General features: G+C 39.8%; 2 protein-coding genes across 2 annotated transcripts; both read right to left on the reverse strand.

The window, feature by feature from the left end:
• Nucleotides 1-7868: 7868 nt before the first annotated feature.
• insl3 (insulin-like 3 (Leydig cell)) lies at nucleotides 7869-9435 on the reverse strand. Its single transcript, XM_034104150.2, has 2 exons — nucleotides 9154-9435; nucleotides 7869-8816 (listed from the first exon to the last, which is right to left on the reverse strand). The coding sequence occupies exons 1-2, from the start codon at nucleotides 9338-9340 to the stop codon at nucleotides 8614-8616; spliced, it is 390 nt and encodes a 129-aa protein (XP_033960041.1). The 5' UTR covers nucleotides 9341-9435; the 3' UTR covers nucleotides 7869-8613.
• Nucleotides 9436-15807: 6372 nt separating this feature from the next.
• Nucleotides 15808-20301, reverse strand: LOC117462056 (potassium voltage-gated channel subfamily V member 2). The gene is made up of 4 exons (XM_034104118.2): nucleotides 19763-20301; nucleotides 19012-19645; nucleotides 18059-18184; nucleotides 15808-16246 (listed from the first exon to the last, which is right to left on the reverse strand). Exons 1-4 carry the CDS (start codon nucleotides 20299-20301, stop codon nucleotides 15917-15919), a joined length of 1629 nt encoding a protein of 542 aa, XP_033960009.1. The 3' UTR covers nucleotides 15808-15916.
• Between the last annotated feature and the right edge of the window lie 202 nt (nucleotides 20302-20503).

Below are 20503 nucleotides of genomic sequence, written 5' to 3' on the forward strand. Positions count from 1 at the left end.
TTATCAAGGTAGATGCCACTTGTTTTAACGAGCTCTGCCCTCCTGCGGCGAAAGAAACACCTGCAGCTTGTTCTCTGCTGCAGCTGCAGATTTATTTCCTTTCTTCAGTTTAATTTTCACTGTTTATCAGGACTGAACTGTATTTTTTCTTGTTTCTAATTTACTTAATTAATCTTTGTTGTTGTGTGAATTGCATTCATGTAAAGCAACTTAGGAAATTAGGAAAGCACTATATTAATGTAATGTAGCTATTATTGTTATTGTTATTATAATTATTATTTACATTACTCTATAGTGTTTACTATGAGGGATGCTACTTCAAAGTATCGCAGTGATAGCAGAGTTAGGCTCCCTTTTCTTGGCAGACTCAAAAGCACAGATGTAGTTGTAACAACATTCATTTTTTCTTTGTTTGTATCAGGTGTGTCAACTAACCTATCCTTAAGAACAGATGTTGTTCTTATTGGCATGTTGTGCAGTTATCGTGCAATCAAACACCAATTTTGAGATGCATGATGGTGCCAACGCTCACACGTTTTAAATATCAGAAGTAGCTTCGATAAAGCTTTCACAAAAATATCTCTCTTCCTCTTTATTACTGGTGATAACGATTAATACAAAATTATGAAAAAATCTAGGTCAATACATTGACCTGGGGCCTATGCTACGAAGCTGGTTCAACCTAACCTGGATATGTTTGAGTTAGCCGGTTGGCCTAATCCAAAACATACGCGCTCTCGCTAAACTGTACTACGACGCTGGTTATCAAGTGGATCGCTCAAGCCAGCCGTGTCCTATCTAGTTAGGTGCGCGTTCACATGAAAGGGGTGGTATCTGGAGCATTCGACCAATCACAAACATGGAGAAGCGCACTGACAGCGCAGCGTCATACTTCCTGAATGAAAAGTGAACTTTAATACTAGTCAAAAATGAAGAAGTTAAACTTTAAACATCCATGACTTAAACACTTTATCCAGGATAAAAGCCACAGAGCTGCACCTGCAAGGTGAATACAGCTGGAAAAAGAAAAAGTGTTTGAATGCGTACATTAACAGGTTTATGATATCACTGCCCGTCTAAAACACGATCTGACTTTAATTACATTTGTCTCGAGTGTTTCGTCAACTTAATGTGTTGCTTAAAATAATACTTCTGCATACAGTATGTGACACTGTGAGTGTTGCACGGCCAGATACGGCTCAGCTGACTCAGATCAGGAGATATATGATACATTATGAAGTGATATGCCGCGGACTGTACTTAATGTACTCTGATCCGGTTACTTATGTTGTGGCCGATATTTAAGTAAGCTTTCTTAACGCTAATGTTATAATAGTCAGATTGCTCTGAAGATGGGAGGTGATATTCTATTAATGTTCACGTTCACACAGTCGGTGATTTTTGCCGGCCGTCTTTCCTGCAACGGCAGCTTTTCTGTATTTCCTTTCTCCTGTAATATGACTTGATCGCTTTAAACTCCGCACACTGAGCTCTGATTGGTCAGCAGGCAGTGCTTTCACTGAGTTGATCTCTTAGCCTGCAACCTAACCTGGTCCCGACCAGGTTAGCTGCTTAGCATATATTACCATGGAGATCTAGCCTGCTAAAAAGAGAACCAGCTTCGGATGACCGGAAAGCCGGAGTTTGCCCTGAATTTAGCCGGCTAAGCGAAAATCCTGCTTCGCAGTATACCCCCCTGGTGGTGCCACCATGTGTTTATTTGTCAAACATAACATTTCAAACGCGACAGCATTAGACTTTTTCATAATTTGTATGAATCGTTTTAGTAAAAGTAGCTGTAATCTTTACATTTTTTGATGCAAATAAATTGGGACTCGCAAATGTTATTTTTTACATAAGCGAAGAGACTGAACTCATGATAATGAACACACAAAAATAAAAAAGTCAGTCATCATCTTTACTTCTGCTCCCACACCCAAAATACTACATGCACACAACCATGGGCCCCACATGGGTTTCCTGGTCTTGCACACCCACACAGACACACAACTATGTCCTAAAATGGACACATGCAGAGAATGAATACACACACATTCACCAAAAATTGCATCTTTAGCCTTGACACTTTAGCTCAGGGGTGGGGAACCTTTTTCCTCTCAAGGGCCATTTCAATTTTTACAATATCCTCAGAGGGCCGTACAAGTTATTGACCTCTGCTTAAAAAAACTAAAATCACAGCACATTCATTTCATTCTGTGCAAAGAAAAAGCAACCTCTTAATCCAGATATCTCACCATGACTCGCGTATGCATGCACGTGCAGGGTGTGGCGTGCTCCCCTGGGAAGATTTGTTTTTAAATGTTGAAGTTAAAAGCATCAATCTGGTGCACTTTGAGAGCAACATTAGGAGATCTATGGACACATCTCTCAACACCCAAACACAACTGTAAGCAGATTTTCTTTTAATTTATGGATATTTGACAAATCACTCCCCTTTCAAACTGTATTCTTCTTTATTAATAACTGTCATATAGTATTTTATACCTGTTTACTTTATTCTCTTATTTTTTTTATAACTATAATGATCATATACAGATGTGCCTTTACCTCACTGGTTGTAGAAAAAGCTTCTTATATTCGTTAGCATAGCTAGCTAACCAGATGCTAATGATAACAACACAGTTATTGACTGTCTGATCAGTATGACAGATGAGCAGATCGCCACTGGGCTTTCAACTAAAGACACAGACACGCAGAAACTGCGGCATGTGTATGGATTTATCGGTACTGCAATTTCCGAAGTGCTGGAGTGGCGTTCTGGTGCTCTCCGTCAGAACTGCACCCCTGTCAGTCGAGACATATACCACGTGATGACACGTTAGGCTCGTGTTGTGTTCAAGGACCCTGACCTTGGCCAGGAAAAACAGGTACTCGCATTTTTTTATTTTTTGCGTGTGTTTATAAATTACCTCGAGGGCCGTACCAAATTGTCTCGCGGGCCGTATACGGCCCGGAGGCCGGAGGTTCCCCACCCCTGCTTTAGCTGTTGAAAAAAAAAACTGAGAGCCGTTTCATTTGCATTCAAATTGACACCCACCGGTCCACAACACACACTCTCCTGACTGTGTGTGTGCTTGTCGTATTGTGTACTTTTCTTCATGCATGTGTGTGAGCGGTGTAGCAGATCTGCTGGCACTCCGTGAATGTGCCTTGCTGTCCTGCTGCTTTTCCTGCTCACTGAAACTAGATACAAAGAGATAGAAAGGCAGAAAAAAAGATAGCGGCTCTGATTTAATTTTCCATATTTGGTTTAGCAGCTTTTCTTTTCAGCTGACAAAACAGCCACAAACAGGAACCCATCAAAGGCCCCATGCCGCCTGGTGTTTGTCATCTCCTGTTGGCTCTGAGCAATGATGGGATGAGGCCTAAGTGTCCTCTGATAAGATTTCTCCTCTTGTCACAAGGAGATAAAGGATCACTTGAGGTGATTGAGCATTTTAAAATAATGAGCTTTGAGAGACTGATCATTACAGCAGGTGGGGAACGTGGCAGTAATGACTGAACTTGATACTGATACATTGAAGCTGTAACACCCCCTGAGTTGGCAGAATGAACCAGTTCCTCACCAGATTCAGCTGTGAGCGGTAAGTGCTGCTGTCAAGAAGAAAAGCAGTGCAGGAAGTTCACCGTTTGAAATCAGATATCTGTCACTCTCTGCTGGTTAACCTCAGGCGCTGCACTTCATCTCTGCCCTCTATGAAAAATGTATGTAGGATTTTTACTTCAGATAATAATTTACCTCAACTTTAATTTACCGGTTTGGTCGCATTATATTGATTTTTTTTGTTGTTGTTGTTGATTAAGAAGAATTTTCTCAACATAATTTATATTTAAAAAAACATATATATATATATATTTATTTATCAATAACTTCTTGTTGAAAACTTGATTCCCTTTATAACTCGACATGTTTGGCTCTCTATATGACGAAATAAATTACCAGAAGTTGAAAGTGTATCAAGAGATCAATCTTTATTTTCCCTATACTTAGTAACACATAGTTATTTCCAGGAAACTTCCTTGATGATTTTAATTATTTCATTTTTTTTCAAATAATTCATTTTCTTAATGACTATCTGAGCATATTCCATTCCTCTTAATAATGATGTTTAAAGATTATTTAAATTTGTAAATGTTTTCATTTTACAACATGCATCATCACAATTCGCTCAATGCCACAATCTTAAAAGGTGTCTTATACTATCTATATCTATAAAATATATATATTTATGTCTACGAATGCAGAATCTTTTCCATGGCCAGCAGTTAGGCCCCGAGCCTGTTTTTCAGGTTTCAGGCTCGAAAATGATATTCCCAGAACAAATGACCATATCTTCCCTTCTAAAAGGGTTAAATTAATAATCTTTTTTCTCAAAGTAATGATAAACCTGTGAGTTGGATGTAGAAAAGTCAGAATCAATATAGATGTTTTTTATTTTAAAGAAAATTCAGATTGAACATGGTAAAAAACTGTAAACTATAGTGTCCGTCCAAAAAATATGTTGTACTTATAGTGAAAACTAACCTTGGATGATGGGTTAGTTAGTAGACTAAAAGTTTAGGCATCCAAAGTACAACATAAGTACCCTGTATCAAGATTGATGCAAAACAAGTGATATTTGACCTTTTTAGACAGATTTAGCAAAATAAACCTCTTCTGGGGCCATTTGATTTGGGTGGATTTTCCTTATCTCTGGCCCCCCCACTTCCCGCGTGTGACGTAACACAGGGTAAACAAGGGGGAGAGCGGCCGGTGTAACGTATTAATAAACATGGATCCCAATGCTAATTTCGACACAGAAGACACAGAAGAAGTTGAACATGAATATTCGAATGCATATGACGGACCACAACCTTGTAATTATGAGCCTGCTAGGCGTCCAAGAGACCAGGAGCAGCCAAGGATTAGAAGAAATAACGGCCATCGGAGAGAAATTGAGCTGTGGTGTGAGGAGAACCAGTGCAGAACTGGGCAGCTATCTTGGTGAGTGACTGGCGTTAGCTACAGTTAATTTTAGCTAACGTCACATCACAACATTGTAAAGTTAGCTATCATATATCAGGCTATAACTAAAGTAGCATTGATAATATAACGTTACTGGCAGGACTGTTGATACTGATCCATAACAGAAACTAATGCGCAAGTATCAGCTGTATCTCGCGTTACCTAATGCAAATCCACACTACGTTACGGTGCTGTACCGGAGGGGAGAGCAGGGAAGGGGGGGGGGGGGGGGGGAGCAGCGAAGGGCGGGAGAAAGATGTAATACGGTTTCCTGATAAACGTTTTGTTTTGTAGGTGCTTGTGTGGGGAATGCCAGCCCATGACCTCAGCTGTGGAGAGCATGTGCTGCAGGGAGGTGGATCATTCTGGGCCCTGGTGGAGAACCTCACCCCCAGACCAGACATAACATGCCTGACACTGCACCCAGGCTTTGAAGCATGCTGTCAGGTTTTAAACGAAGCCAATAGTTATAAACTTTATCAGAGTGTTGTATTCTTAAGTATCTGCAATTTAAAAATTCAAATTAAACTTCCCTTGCAAACTAAATGATATGCTTACAGACTGATCTAAATGTATTATTCATCTTAGGGTGCTTTGTCTGATGACTCTGCAAATAAAACCAATTACACAAAAACCAATTGTACGCAATCCCTCCCTTCCAATTCCAAAATAAAACCAATTAACCAATCAGTCACTGTAGGCTGATTTCATTTGCTATTAGGCGTCATTTAGTGAGGGCTGCAGTAAAGAGGGGCAGATAATCAGCACCACATTTGATTATCCATAGAGGGAATTATAGACTCCTCGATGTGAGGAACTGGCCTCTTTACAGAGATTATTTCTGTTATTATGGAGCTGAATGGCTCAATCCGATTTAGCACTATCGGAGACAGCACCAGTGTTGTGAATGGCACTGACACTGACATTTAACTTATGTGTGTGTGCATGTTCCTAAACTTACAATCTAGTTTAAAGGGATAGTGGAAATTGAACCCCAAATAGTTTCGTTTTAACTTATATACAAGCATAATTACGTACCAAAACAATCACACCTGATTAAAAAAATATAATAATTGCCTTACGCATGTTAGAAGCACTTTATTGCAGCTTCCCCGAACTTTTTTAGAAACGAAATTATCGATTCAGCCAAACCGGAAGTGAGGAAAACTCAGGAAGATGAAACGATAACAAACCATGGCGTCTATGCAGAATGAACGTGGAGGGCAAATATACCAGACAAAGAAGAAGAATTGTACGAGGTATCCAGTGATGATAGCGAGTCAGAAACATCCTCTCGGCTTTCCTGCGAAAATGTAGTTTTAGGAACTGAATCTGAATCCGGTTCAGTAAGCGACGATGGTGAGAATATTGAGCCAGACGATGGACCATTACGTCCTTATTTGTTCGAGCCCGAGGTGATGGAGTTAGTTCACGGCATGGGCAATGGCGAGGATGACCAGGACCAGGCGCCAGATGATGCACCCCTACGCACAAATAATCTTGACTGGTAGGTCCCTAAGCATAGCTCACGCTAGGCGCTATATTATATATTGCAAAAGTTGGCATGCATGCACTGTAGGCCTATGGCTATGCGCGAGGATGACTGCATGTAGGGTACATTTCATAACATACCAGGGTCAGGTTCACATAAATTATCTTGTCACATTTATTATTGTATATGTAACAGCCTTATGGGCATTAATTACATGAATACATTTAAATGAATTGTATACTAGCATGATATACAGCTAGAGCCAATCGGTCTTTTGACGTAGTATGGTCCTAATCCTAGGCTAGCCAGGCTGCCTGTCAAGTGTAGGCTGTACTCAACAGTACTGTTAGTCTATCATGTCTATATGATGACTGTAGTGTACACATTCGACACTGTGTACCGGATTATCGGATGACGAGGCCTCCGGTCGCCTAATCGACAGGCAATAAATGGCGTTGTACACAATGGTACAGGCTAATGTTGCATTAAATCAGCTAGAAAACATAATAAAATACTCGTGCCTCGTCCAATGTTTGTGCCCGTCTTCCTTTGTTTTCGTCATCACCCGAAGATTCCCGAAGTATTTCGTTTCATTGAGAGGGCGTGGTCGGGAGCAGTAAAATTGAAAATAAAATGAAACTAGGCGCATGAAATAAAAAAAATGGTTTATTATGCTTATTTTTAATAAAAATACATAAGTTAAACCCAAAATTCGCGGATTTCCACTATCCCTTTAATTGACCCGTTTGTCATTTCAAGGTTCATTTCTCTGCAGGTTTCATTATTTCAATCAACGATGGGAAAACATCAGTGTTACTTAGTGTAACTGATTGGTGTATTGCTGGTTGGTTTAATCAATCAAGATGTGTAAGTGTTGACTGATATCCAAAGAGTCAGAGACTGATGACAGAGGAAAAGCCTTAAAGAGGACATATTATGCTCTTTTTCAGGTGTATATTTGTATTTTGGGCCTATGCATGTTTACATTATTTAATGTTCTAAAATAGCTTTATTTTTATCATACTGCCTGGGCAGCTGCACCTCTTTTCACCCTCTGTCTGAAACCAGAGCTGTTGGTGATTGGTCAACCGCTTAGAGATGTTCTGCCCCTTGGCAAATCATGTACAATTTGTTGGAGCGCTAACCAATGGAAGCACTAGTGTTACGTAGTGATGTCACTATGTTACAGAAGTAAACAAAAAAGTCCAATGGAGGCGTTTCAGGCAGGGAGGGGAGTGTGTGGGTTACAATATGTTGAGCTGACATGGATATTTTGCTTCGCATTTCATTAGACAAAGTAGGGAACAAGTCATAAAAAATTGTGAGGAATCACAGAAATCAAAGAAACCCTTGTGAATTTTCATCAAAAGCTTTATTACAGTTCAAGGGTAGGAAATAAACGTATTCTACAATGATACAGGGAATAAATCAAATAAACACAGAATAAACCATAATTTCAATTTCAAACACAGTTTTCTGTCTTTTCCCCTGCATTACGGCATCGTAAATAATTGATTAAATATGACCAACTCTCTATACTTAAAGGTGGGGTAGGTAATTTTGGAGAAACCAGCTCGAGTGCTCTAGAATTTGAAAATACACAGCCGGAAAAAATCTGCCACTTCCTCACAGAGCCCCTCCTCCAACACACACGAACGTGCACATGACCAATGAGGGCACGAGATAAGTTTGTGCACAGATGGAAGGCTGACAGCCAGGTAGGCCATCCAGTTATTTTAGCCGGGCCGGCTGAAATGATTGGTCGTACTTTTTACTGTACTACGGCTTCCACAGATGAAATTATTTTGTTATGGATTTTTTGTCAAAGCACTTAAGATATTCATTGCTATCGGGATGTTAAGAGCATCGCATGGAATATAACAAAAAGTGTATCTCGAGCCAGTTTCTCAAACTTACCTACCCCACCTTTAAGGATGTGTAGTATTTTCAAGGATGCTACATTATTGTTAAAATTGCAAACCCATCTTCACGAGTATAAGACAAATCTGTTGAGGTTTCTTTCAACATTGCAGTACAGATCAGGACATTTTAAGACACTATTTTATTCTACAATAATAGGTCTACCTAACTACATTTAGCAAAACTGGATCAACTCCCTCATGCTGCAGCCCTTCTCACAGCAAATGTCAGATATTGTTCCGACAGCCCGTCTAACTCGAGGGGACAGGCGGTACAAGTGAGGAGCCAAGGTGAACACGTCCTTTTCTCCATTGGATTCTGGCGAAGTGTGGACCGTCTCCGTAGCCTGGTGCTCCTCTGCAGAGGCGTCCTGGTCCCCTGTGTCGAGGAAGAAAAAAAAAATCTGGGATTAAGAGAGAGCCCTCGAAATGTGTAGTCGTCTGCTTGAAACTTCTAGTGAAACTCAAAAGGAAACATATACATTGGTTTGGAGTCAACACAAACAAGAGATGTTGCCTGAATAGTGAATACAAATTATATTGTGCATCATATATTGCTTAAACAGAGGTCAGAAATTCAAAAAGTTAAATAAGAACAGTAGTGATCCTATGTTTAGCGCTCAAATCTTTCTCTAAGTGTTAAATATCTCATAACTACTACAGTATAGAAGTCAGCAATGCAACCGTTGTTTGAATATTTCATATAAAACACTTACAGGTGTTTTGATGCTGCCCCAGATGTACGTACGAGATGCTTCTCCTCAGCCGAGAGTTACCACAGTGCGACACGGCCAGACGAATCAGGTCTCTCCCACACAACTGGATCCTCTCCTCTGCATGAACCACACACAGAGCAGCCACCAGCACCACCATCAGAGACACCAAACACTTAGCAGAAGACATTGTAAGACTGTTTCAGATCCTAGGGTGGTCAGTGGAGAAAGGAACCAAATGGACTGGTGGTTGAGAGGTGAGGATGGGATGTGCAGTGAGCAAGAAGGATGCACGCCGGTGATTTATGAGATGAATTTGAGGAGGCTTTTATAGTCAATGTGGTTTCAAAAATGCTGAGGCTACAGAGTCTTCCGAAAAATGTATTTAGCCTTGGTGAAGGAAAAGTATGTCCTGATCTAGTGCTTAGCCTGAGAATGATGCAAAGTCTCCTCAAGGCTGAAACTCTCATTGAGATTAAAAACCTGTCCTGACAGGGTCAATCTTAAAAACATTGGGGTATCAGTCAGAGAAGTCCGAAGAATTAGCTAATTATTTTTGGCCTTTGACACTCTTTGGAACCCAACACAGGTCTGAGTTTGGTCATTTTTAAGAATTGTAAAGAGGAAAAACGAGATAGCTTATAAACCCTGTGCTTACAGATCCTAATGTTGTTTTAGGGTTTTTCATTTTCTTTCCCACTCTTTTTATGCACTGTAAAATGTTTGGCTGTAAAATTACAGTAAATTACTGGCTAGTTTCATGGATTTCACAGTAATTGACTGTATATATTTCACAGTAATTTACTGTATATATATTTTACAGTTAATTAGAATAAAAGTACAACTAAATACTGTGACTTTACAGTTGCCATGCCCATGGAATTACTGTGATATAGCAGTACAGAGCTGTGGTATTATGGTACCTTGCTGTACATAAATTACAGTAAGTACCTGTATGTTCACACTATTACTGTAGAAGTAATGCAACACAGTAGCCAGTAATTTACTGTAAATATACAAATCTAAATAATACCATAATATATTGTAAATTTGACTGGGATTGTACCATAACTACACAATTCAATCAGCTCAATCAACAAAGAAAAACAAAGAAAATGCCCATTTTAACTTTGTATTACTCCATTGAAGTGCAAAGTACATTTCACAGTGTCTTGGAAATGTTGTTACGGCCCCAACCTCTAATCCGCGGTAGTGGCTTGTGCTGAGACCCACAACATGAAAGAATACACGCAATAACCGGTACTTGGTAACGAGCATTTATTTAATCAGCCTTTTGCTCACTCAAGCGAAACAAAAATAGGTCTGGAGGACTGGCCAAAAGGAACAAACGGAAGGAGGGAACCCGAGCCAGCCACACCACGGGCCGTAGGACCCAGAACTCCCCCGACTAACCAAAAATCAAACATAAACCCTATGGGAAACAAAATAAAGCCACGAAAACTGGACTACCAGGTCCTCCAGGCTAAACATAAAGACATCTGCAAAACTATGGCAAAGAGGTATTCTAAGGACAGTGTCTCCGGCATTAGGATAGACGAGACATCCTTCTCCTCCAGCTTCTCTTTATATATACACACGGCTGAGTGGAATTTGGAACACCTGGGCAGAGGCGGAGCCAGGGGCAGACCGGGGCCCTTTCTCATTTCATCAAATCCCCCTCCTCGACTCCTCGGTCCTCCGGTAGTGACCCGGAAATGAATTTTAGCGCGCCATGCACGTCTCTTTAAAATGACCGATCAGAGGAGAGGAGTTCTCATTTCTCTAACCGCCTGCTGCTTCCCCTTCCTCTCTCCTCGGTTCCCATCCTCGGCTCCTCCGCTCGCATCTCCTGTGGGCGGGACTAAGTCTCGAGGAGGGGAGTCGAGGAGGGGAGTCGAGGAGGGGAGTTAGAGAAATGAGAAAGGGTCCAGGTGCACCTGGGCAGAGGCGGAGCCAGGGAGACAGAAAACAAGGAGGGGAGCACTTAACACATGTCTACACAGACATCCACTCAAAGTCAACAACTTTTCTGAAGAATGTGCTGACATGGGGGTTTAAATTGCCATGCCTCTTTTTGGCTTTCGAGTCCGTCTCAGGATTAATGCCCAGGATGCACCTGAAAACAATAAGCCAAGACAACAATTTAAATGTTACATAGATGTATATGTTGCATCGTTTATTTGAAGGCAGATGCAGCGGTGCCCCTTTCAATTTAAGTAAAACCTGCACCAAAGAAAGAAATTAGTATTTAAAGCGATAAAAGCAAGAAAATCACTTAATTTGTTGTGTTATCACAGAGGATGGTCTGAATACAGTATTTTACGATGAAATAATACAGTAAAATGTTGTGAAATCCTGGTAATCATTTATCCTGTACATTCACAGTAATTAACTGTGCCTGTATTGATTTCACTGTGAAATTTTAAATTACAGTTTTATATTGTGAACATTACAGGTATAGACTGTAAAGTGGTAAAACAGTAATTTATTGTAAAATATTACAGCTAAATATTGTGAAATCATGGTAATATTTTACAGTGTGTCTGTAACATTTACTTATATTCATTTGGAATTTCTGAAAAGTCCAAATTCATGTTATTGTGTTACCGTGAACTACTTGAATACGTGTTGCTTTTGCACCTTATCTTGACACATCTTGAGGGATGGAGCTAATTGGAACAGAGAGTGATGGGCAAAGATATGTCAAGGATATTGACTATTCACACACATGGTCACCCCAGGATGTACTGTGGTTGCATAATCATGACGGAGATGACTGTTTCCCAGCAAATGACAAATATGGAAGGTAGCAGTTTAACATCTTAAATGTACTTCTGTCTTGATTGCAATTCTATCTCTCATTCTCCTCAAGGGTAAGCAGTGTTTGGCTTATTAGATAGCAGGATTATGAATTGAAAATAACAATCTTACTTGTTTATTATTTTTGACTCACAGATTCTTAATGTGTATTTCCTGTAGAAGGTCCTACAGTTTTTTTCAGTTAAAAAGTTCAAATTGATATTTTTACAATATACAAACAATGGAGTAAATGACTATGTGTAAAAACCTTTCACTTCCAATCATTCCTACATAGCATTTTATCTTTTATTGCTTTTGTTTTTAGGACTGTTCTGTCACCGCCATCATCAACCTTGATTAGCAGCAACAGTTGTTCACAGCTCTGATAAAAATGTGTGTTTGCTACCTGCCCAGCACCAAACAGCAGAAAGGGAACAATAGCAACTAGCTGGTAACACAGTGGATTATTTAGCAGCCAGATATTGCCCTCAGAAGTTTGTGGCGACTTAAATTTGTGAACCACACCTCTAAGCTAAAACGTATTGCTTAATGGTCCCCTATTATACTCTTTTAAAAAATATATACATATATATATATAATATATATTATAGGTCTCAGATATATACAAAAAACAGATGGAAACATATATCTGATATATATCAGATATCTACAAAAACCAAGCAGATCATGCGTTGTAGCATGTCATATACTACAACTGTTTCAGCACTGTTTCAAAAGTGCTGATTCTGTGTATTTTGCTTTAAATGCAAATGAGCTGCCACTCCCGACACCTCTCTGCAAAGTGTTTGGATTTAAAAAAAAACACAATTGGTGCTCTAGGAAGAGGTGGGCGGGTGTTACCTTCGTTGGTTATTGTCTAATTTTCGCCCAACCCCAAAAAACAGTTGTGACTTCAAAAGAGAGAGAATATTTTTTCCTGAAACTTTCCGACTAATTTTCTTATCACGGATGGGACACAAGTTTTTTTCAAAGACATGAAAAAGTGGAGTTTGCACAATAGAGGCCCTTTTAGGTCATGTATACTGCTCTAAGTTCATTCAAATTGATATGCTTGTGTATGAGGTATAGTCACACTTTTTCTGGTTTGAAACAGATGATATATGAAATATAACTTTTTACAAGCTAAACTAAAGTCAAGATTTTGATCTTCATCTCTTCTCCAACATTGGGTTTGGGCCTCTGCCTGTCTGTCTGTATTTCCCTCACCTGATGTCCCTCTTGACTACATAATATTCCCCTCCAGTCAGTCCTGGCTGAGTCACAGGGGACAGACAGAATCTCGTACTCTTGAGTGTTAATTTATGCTGACGACACTACTAAACCACTTGCATCTTTCGAAATACCCTGTAATACTATTAGACAGGAAGCATCATCCCTCCCCAGCCAAGTGTCTGTTAATAGCAATGGAAGTTTGTCTAAAGGGAATGTGGATGGTCCTGATTATAGTGGAGAGAGGCTAATACAAGATGGAGTGCTCTTTCTCTTTTTGTCATTTTAACCGGTCTATGGAACAAGTACTTTTATATATAATAAATTCCAGCGTGTTTGCACTCTGTATACTGTAGTTTTTAGCATTTGCACAACAAAGAAAAACAATGACACAATAAAATATTGACCCATTTTTCAGAATTTGCAGAAGAAAATATGTGTGTATATTTGCAGTAACTGATTGGACTATTGTTACAAAAAATAAAGCATGTATATACATCAAAATGTTATGAAATATCTAGAAAATGCCTGTAAAATGAAATACTTATCATAAATGAACACTCTTTGGCCAGCTTTTGTTTGCACTTTCTGACTAAAGTTCATACAGTAACATATTTTAAAGCACTAAAGCTGTCAAAAAACACAGAAACTGGACATAGTTATTTTCCTTCAGCAATTATTTTTGTAGATAACAAGGGGGTAATAGCTATATTAATCTGATGATTTTCACATCATCTCATTGTACATACATCTTATAAACTTCTCATAAATATGCAGAAATTGTGTTTCATATGGGAGAAGTCGGGAGCTAATACTTCACAGGGCTCTGCTTTTCTAAATCAAATGCAACCAGTGCATGTGCTGGGTGTTTTGCCATGAGTGGAGGAACCTCTTCAGTTGAAAAAGGTGTGTAAATCTACATAAACATATGTTCGAGAGTAAACTGTAATCGTGGTCTGTTGCATTTAGTGAATAATCAATACAATATAAATGTGCTTCATAGCTCTCTGGTCTTCAGAGAACTGCTGCCCAGGACAGGAATCTCATTATTGGTCTTAGCCAAGCAAAGCTGGCAGGTCACGGCTTGAACGCAGGACAGGGTCATGCTTGATCCTCACACCTCTGGTCAAGAGAGTTTAGCTCTCCCTCCCTGTTGTGATCAAGCCAAATAATGACATGTTGAATGACTTTAATACAGTAATTGACAATGCCAATGTAACCTGTAGCCCAAAAAGTAGTTTTTCCTTCTTTATCAAATGTTACTTCCATCCTTCCTGAAAGCGGCTCATAATATGTCCAAACCTATACATGAATATATATCTACATACACATGCAGAATCTGTTGGCAATAGGACAAGATTTTGGTATTGGAAGTTTTCTGGTTTCCACTTGCAGTCCAACTAGTATTGACCCAATAAGTGTTAGCTGGCTGCTTGAATGTTGGAAAACAGTCTGTTTAAAAAGCTCAAAAAGCAAAATGCATTGACTGAAATGCAATCTTGGAACCCATCAGATATCGTCTGATAAGATTTAGCTTTTTATTTATTTGCCCCATCTTAAAAGGTATGTAAGAATGGAGAAACCAGCTCGAGTGCGCTAGAATTTGAAACTACGCAGCCGGAAAAAATCTGCCACTTCCTTCAGACTTCCTTACAGAGCCCCTCCTCCAACACACACAAATGCGCACATGACCAATGAGGGCACGAGATAAGTTTGTGCACGAGATGGAAGGCTGACAGGCAGGTAGGCCATCCAGTTATTTTGGCCGGGCCAGCTAAAATAATTGGTCGTGCTTTTTACTGCGCCACGGCTTCCACAGATGAATTTGTTTTTTTTATGTATTTATTGTCAAAGCATTTAATGTATTCATTGCTCTCGGGATGTTAAGAGCATTCCATTGAATATAACAAACAGTGTTTCTGAAGTGAATTACCTACCCCACCTTTAAGCCGGTTCCGAAATTGGTGCACACCTGATCCGATTATCTGTGCCATCAAAATAGTCACAGCACATGACTTCTGCCGTTAGGCAGGAGGCCTAAGCGCAAATCCTGGTAATCCTTGACAAAATAAAAATTACACTACTGCACGTTTGTTCCTGTGATAGACCCTGGTTCACCTCTCCTCCCCTCACAACATCAAGAGCACGCTGACTAGACAGAGAAATAAATGCTTTATTTGTCAATAATATCATGATCATGATGCATTCACAGAAATCTGTGAGGCTTTATTGCTTGTACATTTGTATTTTCTTAGACTAGAAAAGTAGAAGGCAATGACTACAATGCTAAAACTGACTGGTATTTAAATCAAGGCTATACTGCAGTTGTGTGGAAAATCAAGAATGTCAAGAGATTAGCTGTTTAAAATAGACTATGTATAGCACTTCCTGTTAAATTGATTAAAGTATGACATTGCTTCTTAATAATGTTATTCCTTGACCTCCTCCTTCAGTTAAGCTGGAATTAGTAGCAGTCGAGTACTATTCCTGGAAGCCGACAACAAGCTGTCCAGCAGGAGCATCTTGTCCATTTGACAGAAGAGTCATCGGCCATAGCGTGCAAACAGTACCTACTGCAAAGCTGAAGCTTAAAGCTTATCTCAACTTGCCACCGCCTCCATTGCCCCCTCCCCTGGATTGTCTTAAATCACGTAGGCTGTAAATTGGGAGGCAGACACTGTCTCACGATTTCCCCACCCATTGGTGATAAGGCCTTTCAGAATGTGCAAAGTTTAAACTATTGGGCAGCTAAGTCCTCGCTCTCGTGGACAGTTTGCCTTCCAATGGGCCGATAGTGAATCTCGTCGTCAGACTCCTCCAGCTGGGGATCGAAGCAGTTGTCAAACTTGCGCCTCAGACGTTTCTTGAGCTGGAATGAGCGCACAGTGTTTGTATATGTGTATTCTTGTTCCTTCAGTTTAGCGTAATAGTCTGAGAACTTGTTGAACAGGATGGAGATGGGCATGCCGTTGAGGATGATGCCAAAAGAGATGCATCCAAACGCCACACAGCGGCCCATATAGGAGATAGGGACCACATCCCCATAGCCCACAGTAGAGATGCTCACCTGTAGGAAAAGAATCAAGTGAGTCAGCATACATGCAGCACTATTTGAAATAAGAAAATGCAAGAGCAAGGGGCAGGATCCCCATGCTCAATACTCCTGTGCCTCTGTTTTGATTATTTTTTGGAAAATTATAACTTAAGATGGTGGAAGAATGTAAAATTGGGATTTCCCTTTTTACCCCCAAAGAGCAAATGCTCATCCTCATCGTGCCTATCCTAAAATGCCCTTTGGCCTTGGAGAGTGCAATAATTAAAATGTTTCTTGTACTGATCAGTTGATGTATCGCTAAGATGAGAGTTAAGAGGATCAAATAAACATCCACAAATTCTCTTCAACACTTTCCGTCTCTCGAATGCAATCACTCTGTCGAGCCACAAACAAGATGCATTATCCGTATTAGAGGGGATTAGACACATATCAGTAACAGCTGCCACCAGATGAATAAAACCTAAATGACCCTAAATGACAGTGCATGAAATTGGAAAAATAGACTAGTAAATTAAAACAAAAAGCAACCAAAGTTTGGGGAAGTTATTATTTTTAAGCAGAACAACACAACATAGTTCATAAGAAATGATAAAGAAATAGCCTACTATTTTTTAATTACCATAGTTTGCATCAAAAAAAATCAAGAATGATTTAAAGGAAATCAAAAGTATTGGTGGAGCCTTTGAATATGTATTCCTGTACATTAGCATATAGTTCAGATAGTTTATTAGCTAAATGTACTGCATCCTATACCCCATAGTCAATTGCCGGATGTATCTGACACAATTTCTATCGACTAGAATTGTAAAAGAAACCGGAATCTTTTGCAATTTCTTTGGTGGTCAGAATGTGTTTAGTCCAATATTAGAGGAAAATGCCATGAGTTATAAGAAGATTAGAGTTACCAACAAAAATAGTGTTTTGGTAACACGGGGTGTTCAGGTAACACTTAAAGACTTTGTTATGGAACGCAAAGCAGAGTAGGGGGCTAGTACACCCTCCTGAGGGTCCGAGTGTGGATGTCATGCGAGCATAACATGGTGAAAACAATCAGTCTAAATTAACAATCGGGACGGAAATGTTCGGATTTCCAAAGGGAGGTTCTGTGAATAAATAAAAAATCAAGAACCGAAATAATTGAACTATTCATATCTTAGACTGCACTGTAACTTTTATCTTTTAATGTTTATTTTATTAGCTTTTCTTTTTAATGACTGGTTTTAAATGCCATTTTCTTAATGTCTTTCATTTTTTGTTTTTCTTTTAATGTTTCTTTTATTATCTTTTACTGTTTTTAAATGCCTTTCTGAATGTCTTTCATTTTTGTAAAGCACCTTGAATTGCCTGGTGCTGAAAGGTGCTATATAAATAAACTTGCCTTGCCTTGCCTTGCCTTGCCTTGCCTTGCCTTGCCTTGCCTTGCCTTGCCTTGCCTTGCCTTGCCTTGCCTTGCCTTGCCTTGCCTTGCCTTGCCTTGCCTTGCCTTGCCTTGCCTTGCCTTGCCTTGCCTTGCCTTGCCTTACCATTAGAGTTGGTCCCATCTTCTAAATGCTTAGTACCTTTAGTTGTTCCATACAAATAATAGTGATTCACATGCTACCTGGTACCATATAAACATGTTGTTTCATGACGTGTCCGTCAAGGTCAAGGAAAATGGTAAGAAAGGGGAAAAATAACTGACTTTACACTATTTGGATGCAGCTAAGATCGTATGATACAAATGTTTTTCAGCAAAAATAGAGTTCTACCTCTAGTCAAGGTCAAGAAAATAAACCAAGAACCAGAGTTTAGGATGATTTGGACGTTGAAGTTTATTCCACTCACCGCTGCCCACCACCAGGCGTCTGGTATGCTGGTGAACGGTGTTCCAGGCTGATCGATCTCCACAGAGTGCATCAGAGCAGAGAAGGTGAAGATGCCCATGGCGATGAACAGAAACAGACAGCACACCTACATAGTGACAGAAAAGTACATGTAAACAGCTGTGCCCAATCATGTTTGGAGATCTATTCATACATTGAAGACAACCAGCAAGTCACATGACAATTTTAAGCTGTATTATGACTGAACTAAAATACCTAAATATTGTACATGAACTACTAGAAAACGGTCACGCAGATCTTTTTTTAAATGAATAGCAACATTTTCAGTTTCAGTTTGCCAAGAACACCTTAAAGCGTAATTACTTTTTACCACCTTGACTTAAAAACAACAAAGCCTTTACTGTGCTTCTTCTCTTTTAAAAATGGCGAAGGTTTACATAACTCTTCGTGGGTCCTGAGTTATCAAGTTCCCAGGATAAACAGTACACATCCATCAATGGATTTTGGGGGGATTTAGGCGGCAGGGAACATAAGCTCAAAATATTTGAATGTTATGATCATACAAAGCTGTATAAAGTCGATAGAGTGACTTTAGCAACATTAGCATCTGCTGTTGGCTTTGTTATGGTCTCTGCGCACTCTTGAGGGAAATATCTGCTTTTTAGCTGCTTAATGTACCACTTTATTTACTAGCTAGCAGTAAACTTTGTCTCTTGGCAGTTAAGAGCTTGGCAGGAAGTGGCAGGCATGAAAACAAAAACCATGAGTTGAAAGACCCTAAAGTGTGTGTAATCGTTCTGTGTCAGGCTCATTAATATGAGTAGTTTTACTTTTATTGTAAATAAATTATTATAGCCTTAACTTTGTATGCGTGTTAGCTGGGATCCATTGTTTTATTTGTGCACGTCCCCTCAATAAAGTATTTTTGTGTTTCTCATATATTTGCCTCCATACCTGCTCAGAGCACTGTCGGATGGTAAAGCCAAAAGCCCTCATGCCTGTTGAGTGACGAGCAAGCTTCAAAATACGAAAGATGCGCATCAACTTGACCACCTTGAGCACCTTGCTGATTTTGCTGACCCTCGCCATGGCCTTCAAATCCTCTTTTGCACCAATGTCTTCTGAGTCCATTACAAATGTTTCAAACATGATCTGGAGGAAGTAGGGCATTACAGCGACCACGTCAACTAAGTTCAGGGCACTCTTCAGAAAATGCTTGATGTTGGATGTGGTGAATAAACGCAAGAAGTACTCCAAGGTGAAGAAAAGGATGGAAGATATCTCTACCCACTCCATGTAGGTTTTGCCTCCAATTTTGTACTCCCTCAGTTCATTTACTGTGTTCATTGTCATGGCAACAATGGAGATGAGCACAAAGAGACTGGAAAACACGGCAAATGCTTTTGCTGATAGTGAGGAGTAAGGATCCTCCATCAAGTCCCAGAGGATCTTCCTTAAGCCTCCGAGAAACATCTTCTTGTATCCATCGTCATCTTGGTGAGGCTTAATCTCATCGATCAACTCCTGGTTCACCTTCAGTTGGTCTCTGATGTCGTCTACTTTCTCCTCAAACAGAATGCGGCAGCACCTGGGAAGAACAACATGTATTGTCTATTTTGAAGAGAAACGTACGCTTAAATTACACAAAAAGCAACAGACCAACCTCTACTTTACACAAAGTAAATATTCAGTATCTACAGCATACCTTGGAGTGTCCTTCAGTTTTAACCCCCAGAATAACATCTCTTGTTCAAAGTGGACAGGGCAGAGACTATCCATCACCCACAGGACATTACTGCAGTAGAAGTGGAAGATGTAGTGGAAAAACATGGCGTCCCTGTCGAAAAAGAACTCGTTGTTCTGAACGTTGTAATCGTCACAGAGCGTCAGACGTTTGGCCGGATCTTTACAGAGGACAAGGACTCCAATCCTGGTTTTTGGGTGTTTGAGGATCAAATGTGTCGGAATGTGAAATACCTTTCCTCCTACATTAAGGTTGACAATGTTTGATTTCCTAGGATTTTTCGCAGGTTTTTCCTGATCTTTTCCCGTCTTTTTTTTCTCATCAGGTGCATCAAGGTTTTCCATAGATGTCCATGGTTTTATAGAGCTGTCCTGTGAAAAGGGGAACTCACAATCCTGGTCTTCAATGCTGAGTGAGAAACTCACTTCCCGTTTTATGGTTGCAAAAAGACTCGAGCGACGCTTTTTCAGCACTTTCATATTGGGCTTTAAAGCCTCCATTGTGACAGATCCTCAGAAAACAAAACAAACAAACAACGGTTTTGTGTCAATCAAGTCAGTGAAAAACAATAAGTATTCAAAGACATCTCCATTAAGGCTTAATATCGACCTCTGAAAAAAATGCTTTCAGGTTGAAATAAATGTGAAGAAAGAGCGACCGTGCTTGTCTCTCAGTGTCCAAGAAGATCAACAGCATGAGTGA

This window comes from Pseudochaenichthys georgianus, chromosome 17 (genome assembly GCF_902827115.2).
Source record: "Pseudochaenichthys georgianus chromosome 17, fPseGeo1.2, whole genome shotgun sequence".
Taxonomy (NCBI): domain Eukaryota; kingdom Metazoa; phylum Chordata; class Actinopteri; order Perciformes; family Channichthyidae; genus Pseudochaenichthys; species Pseudochaenichthys georgianus.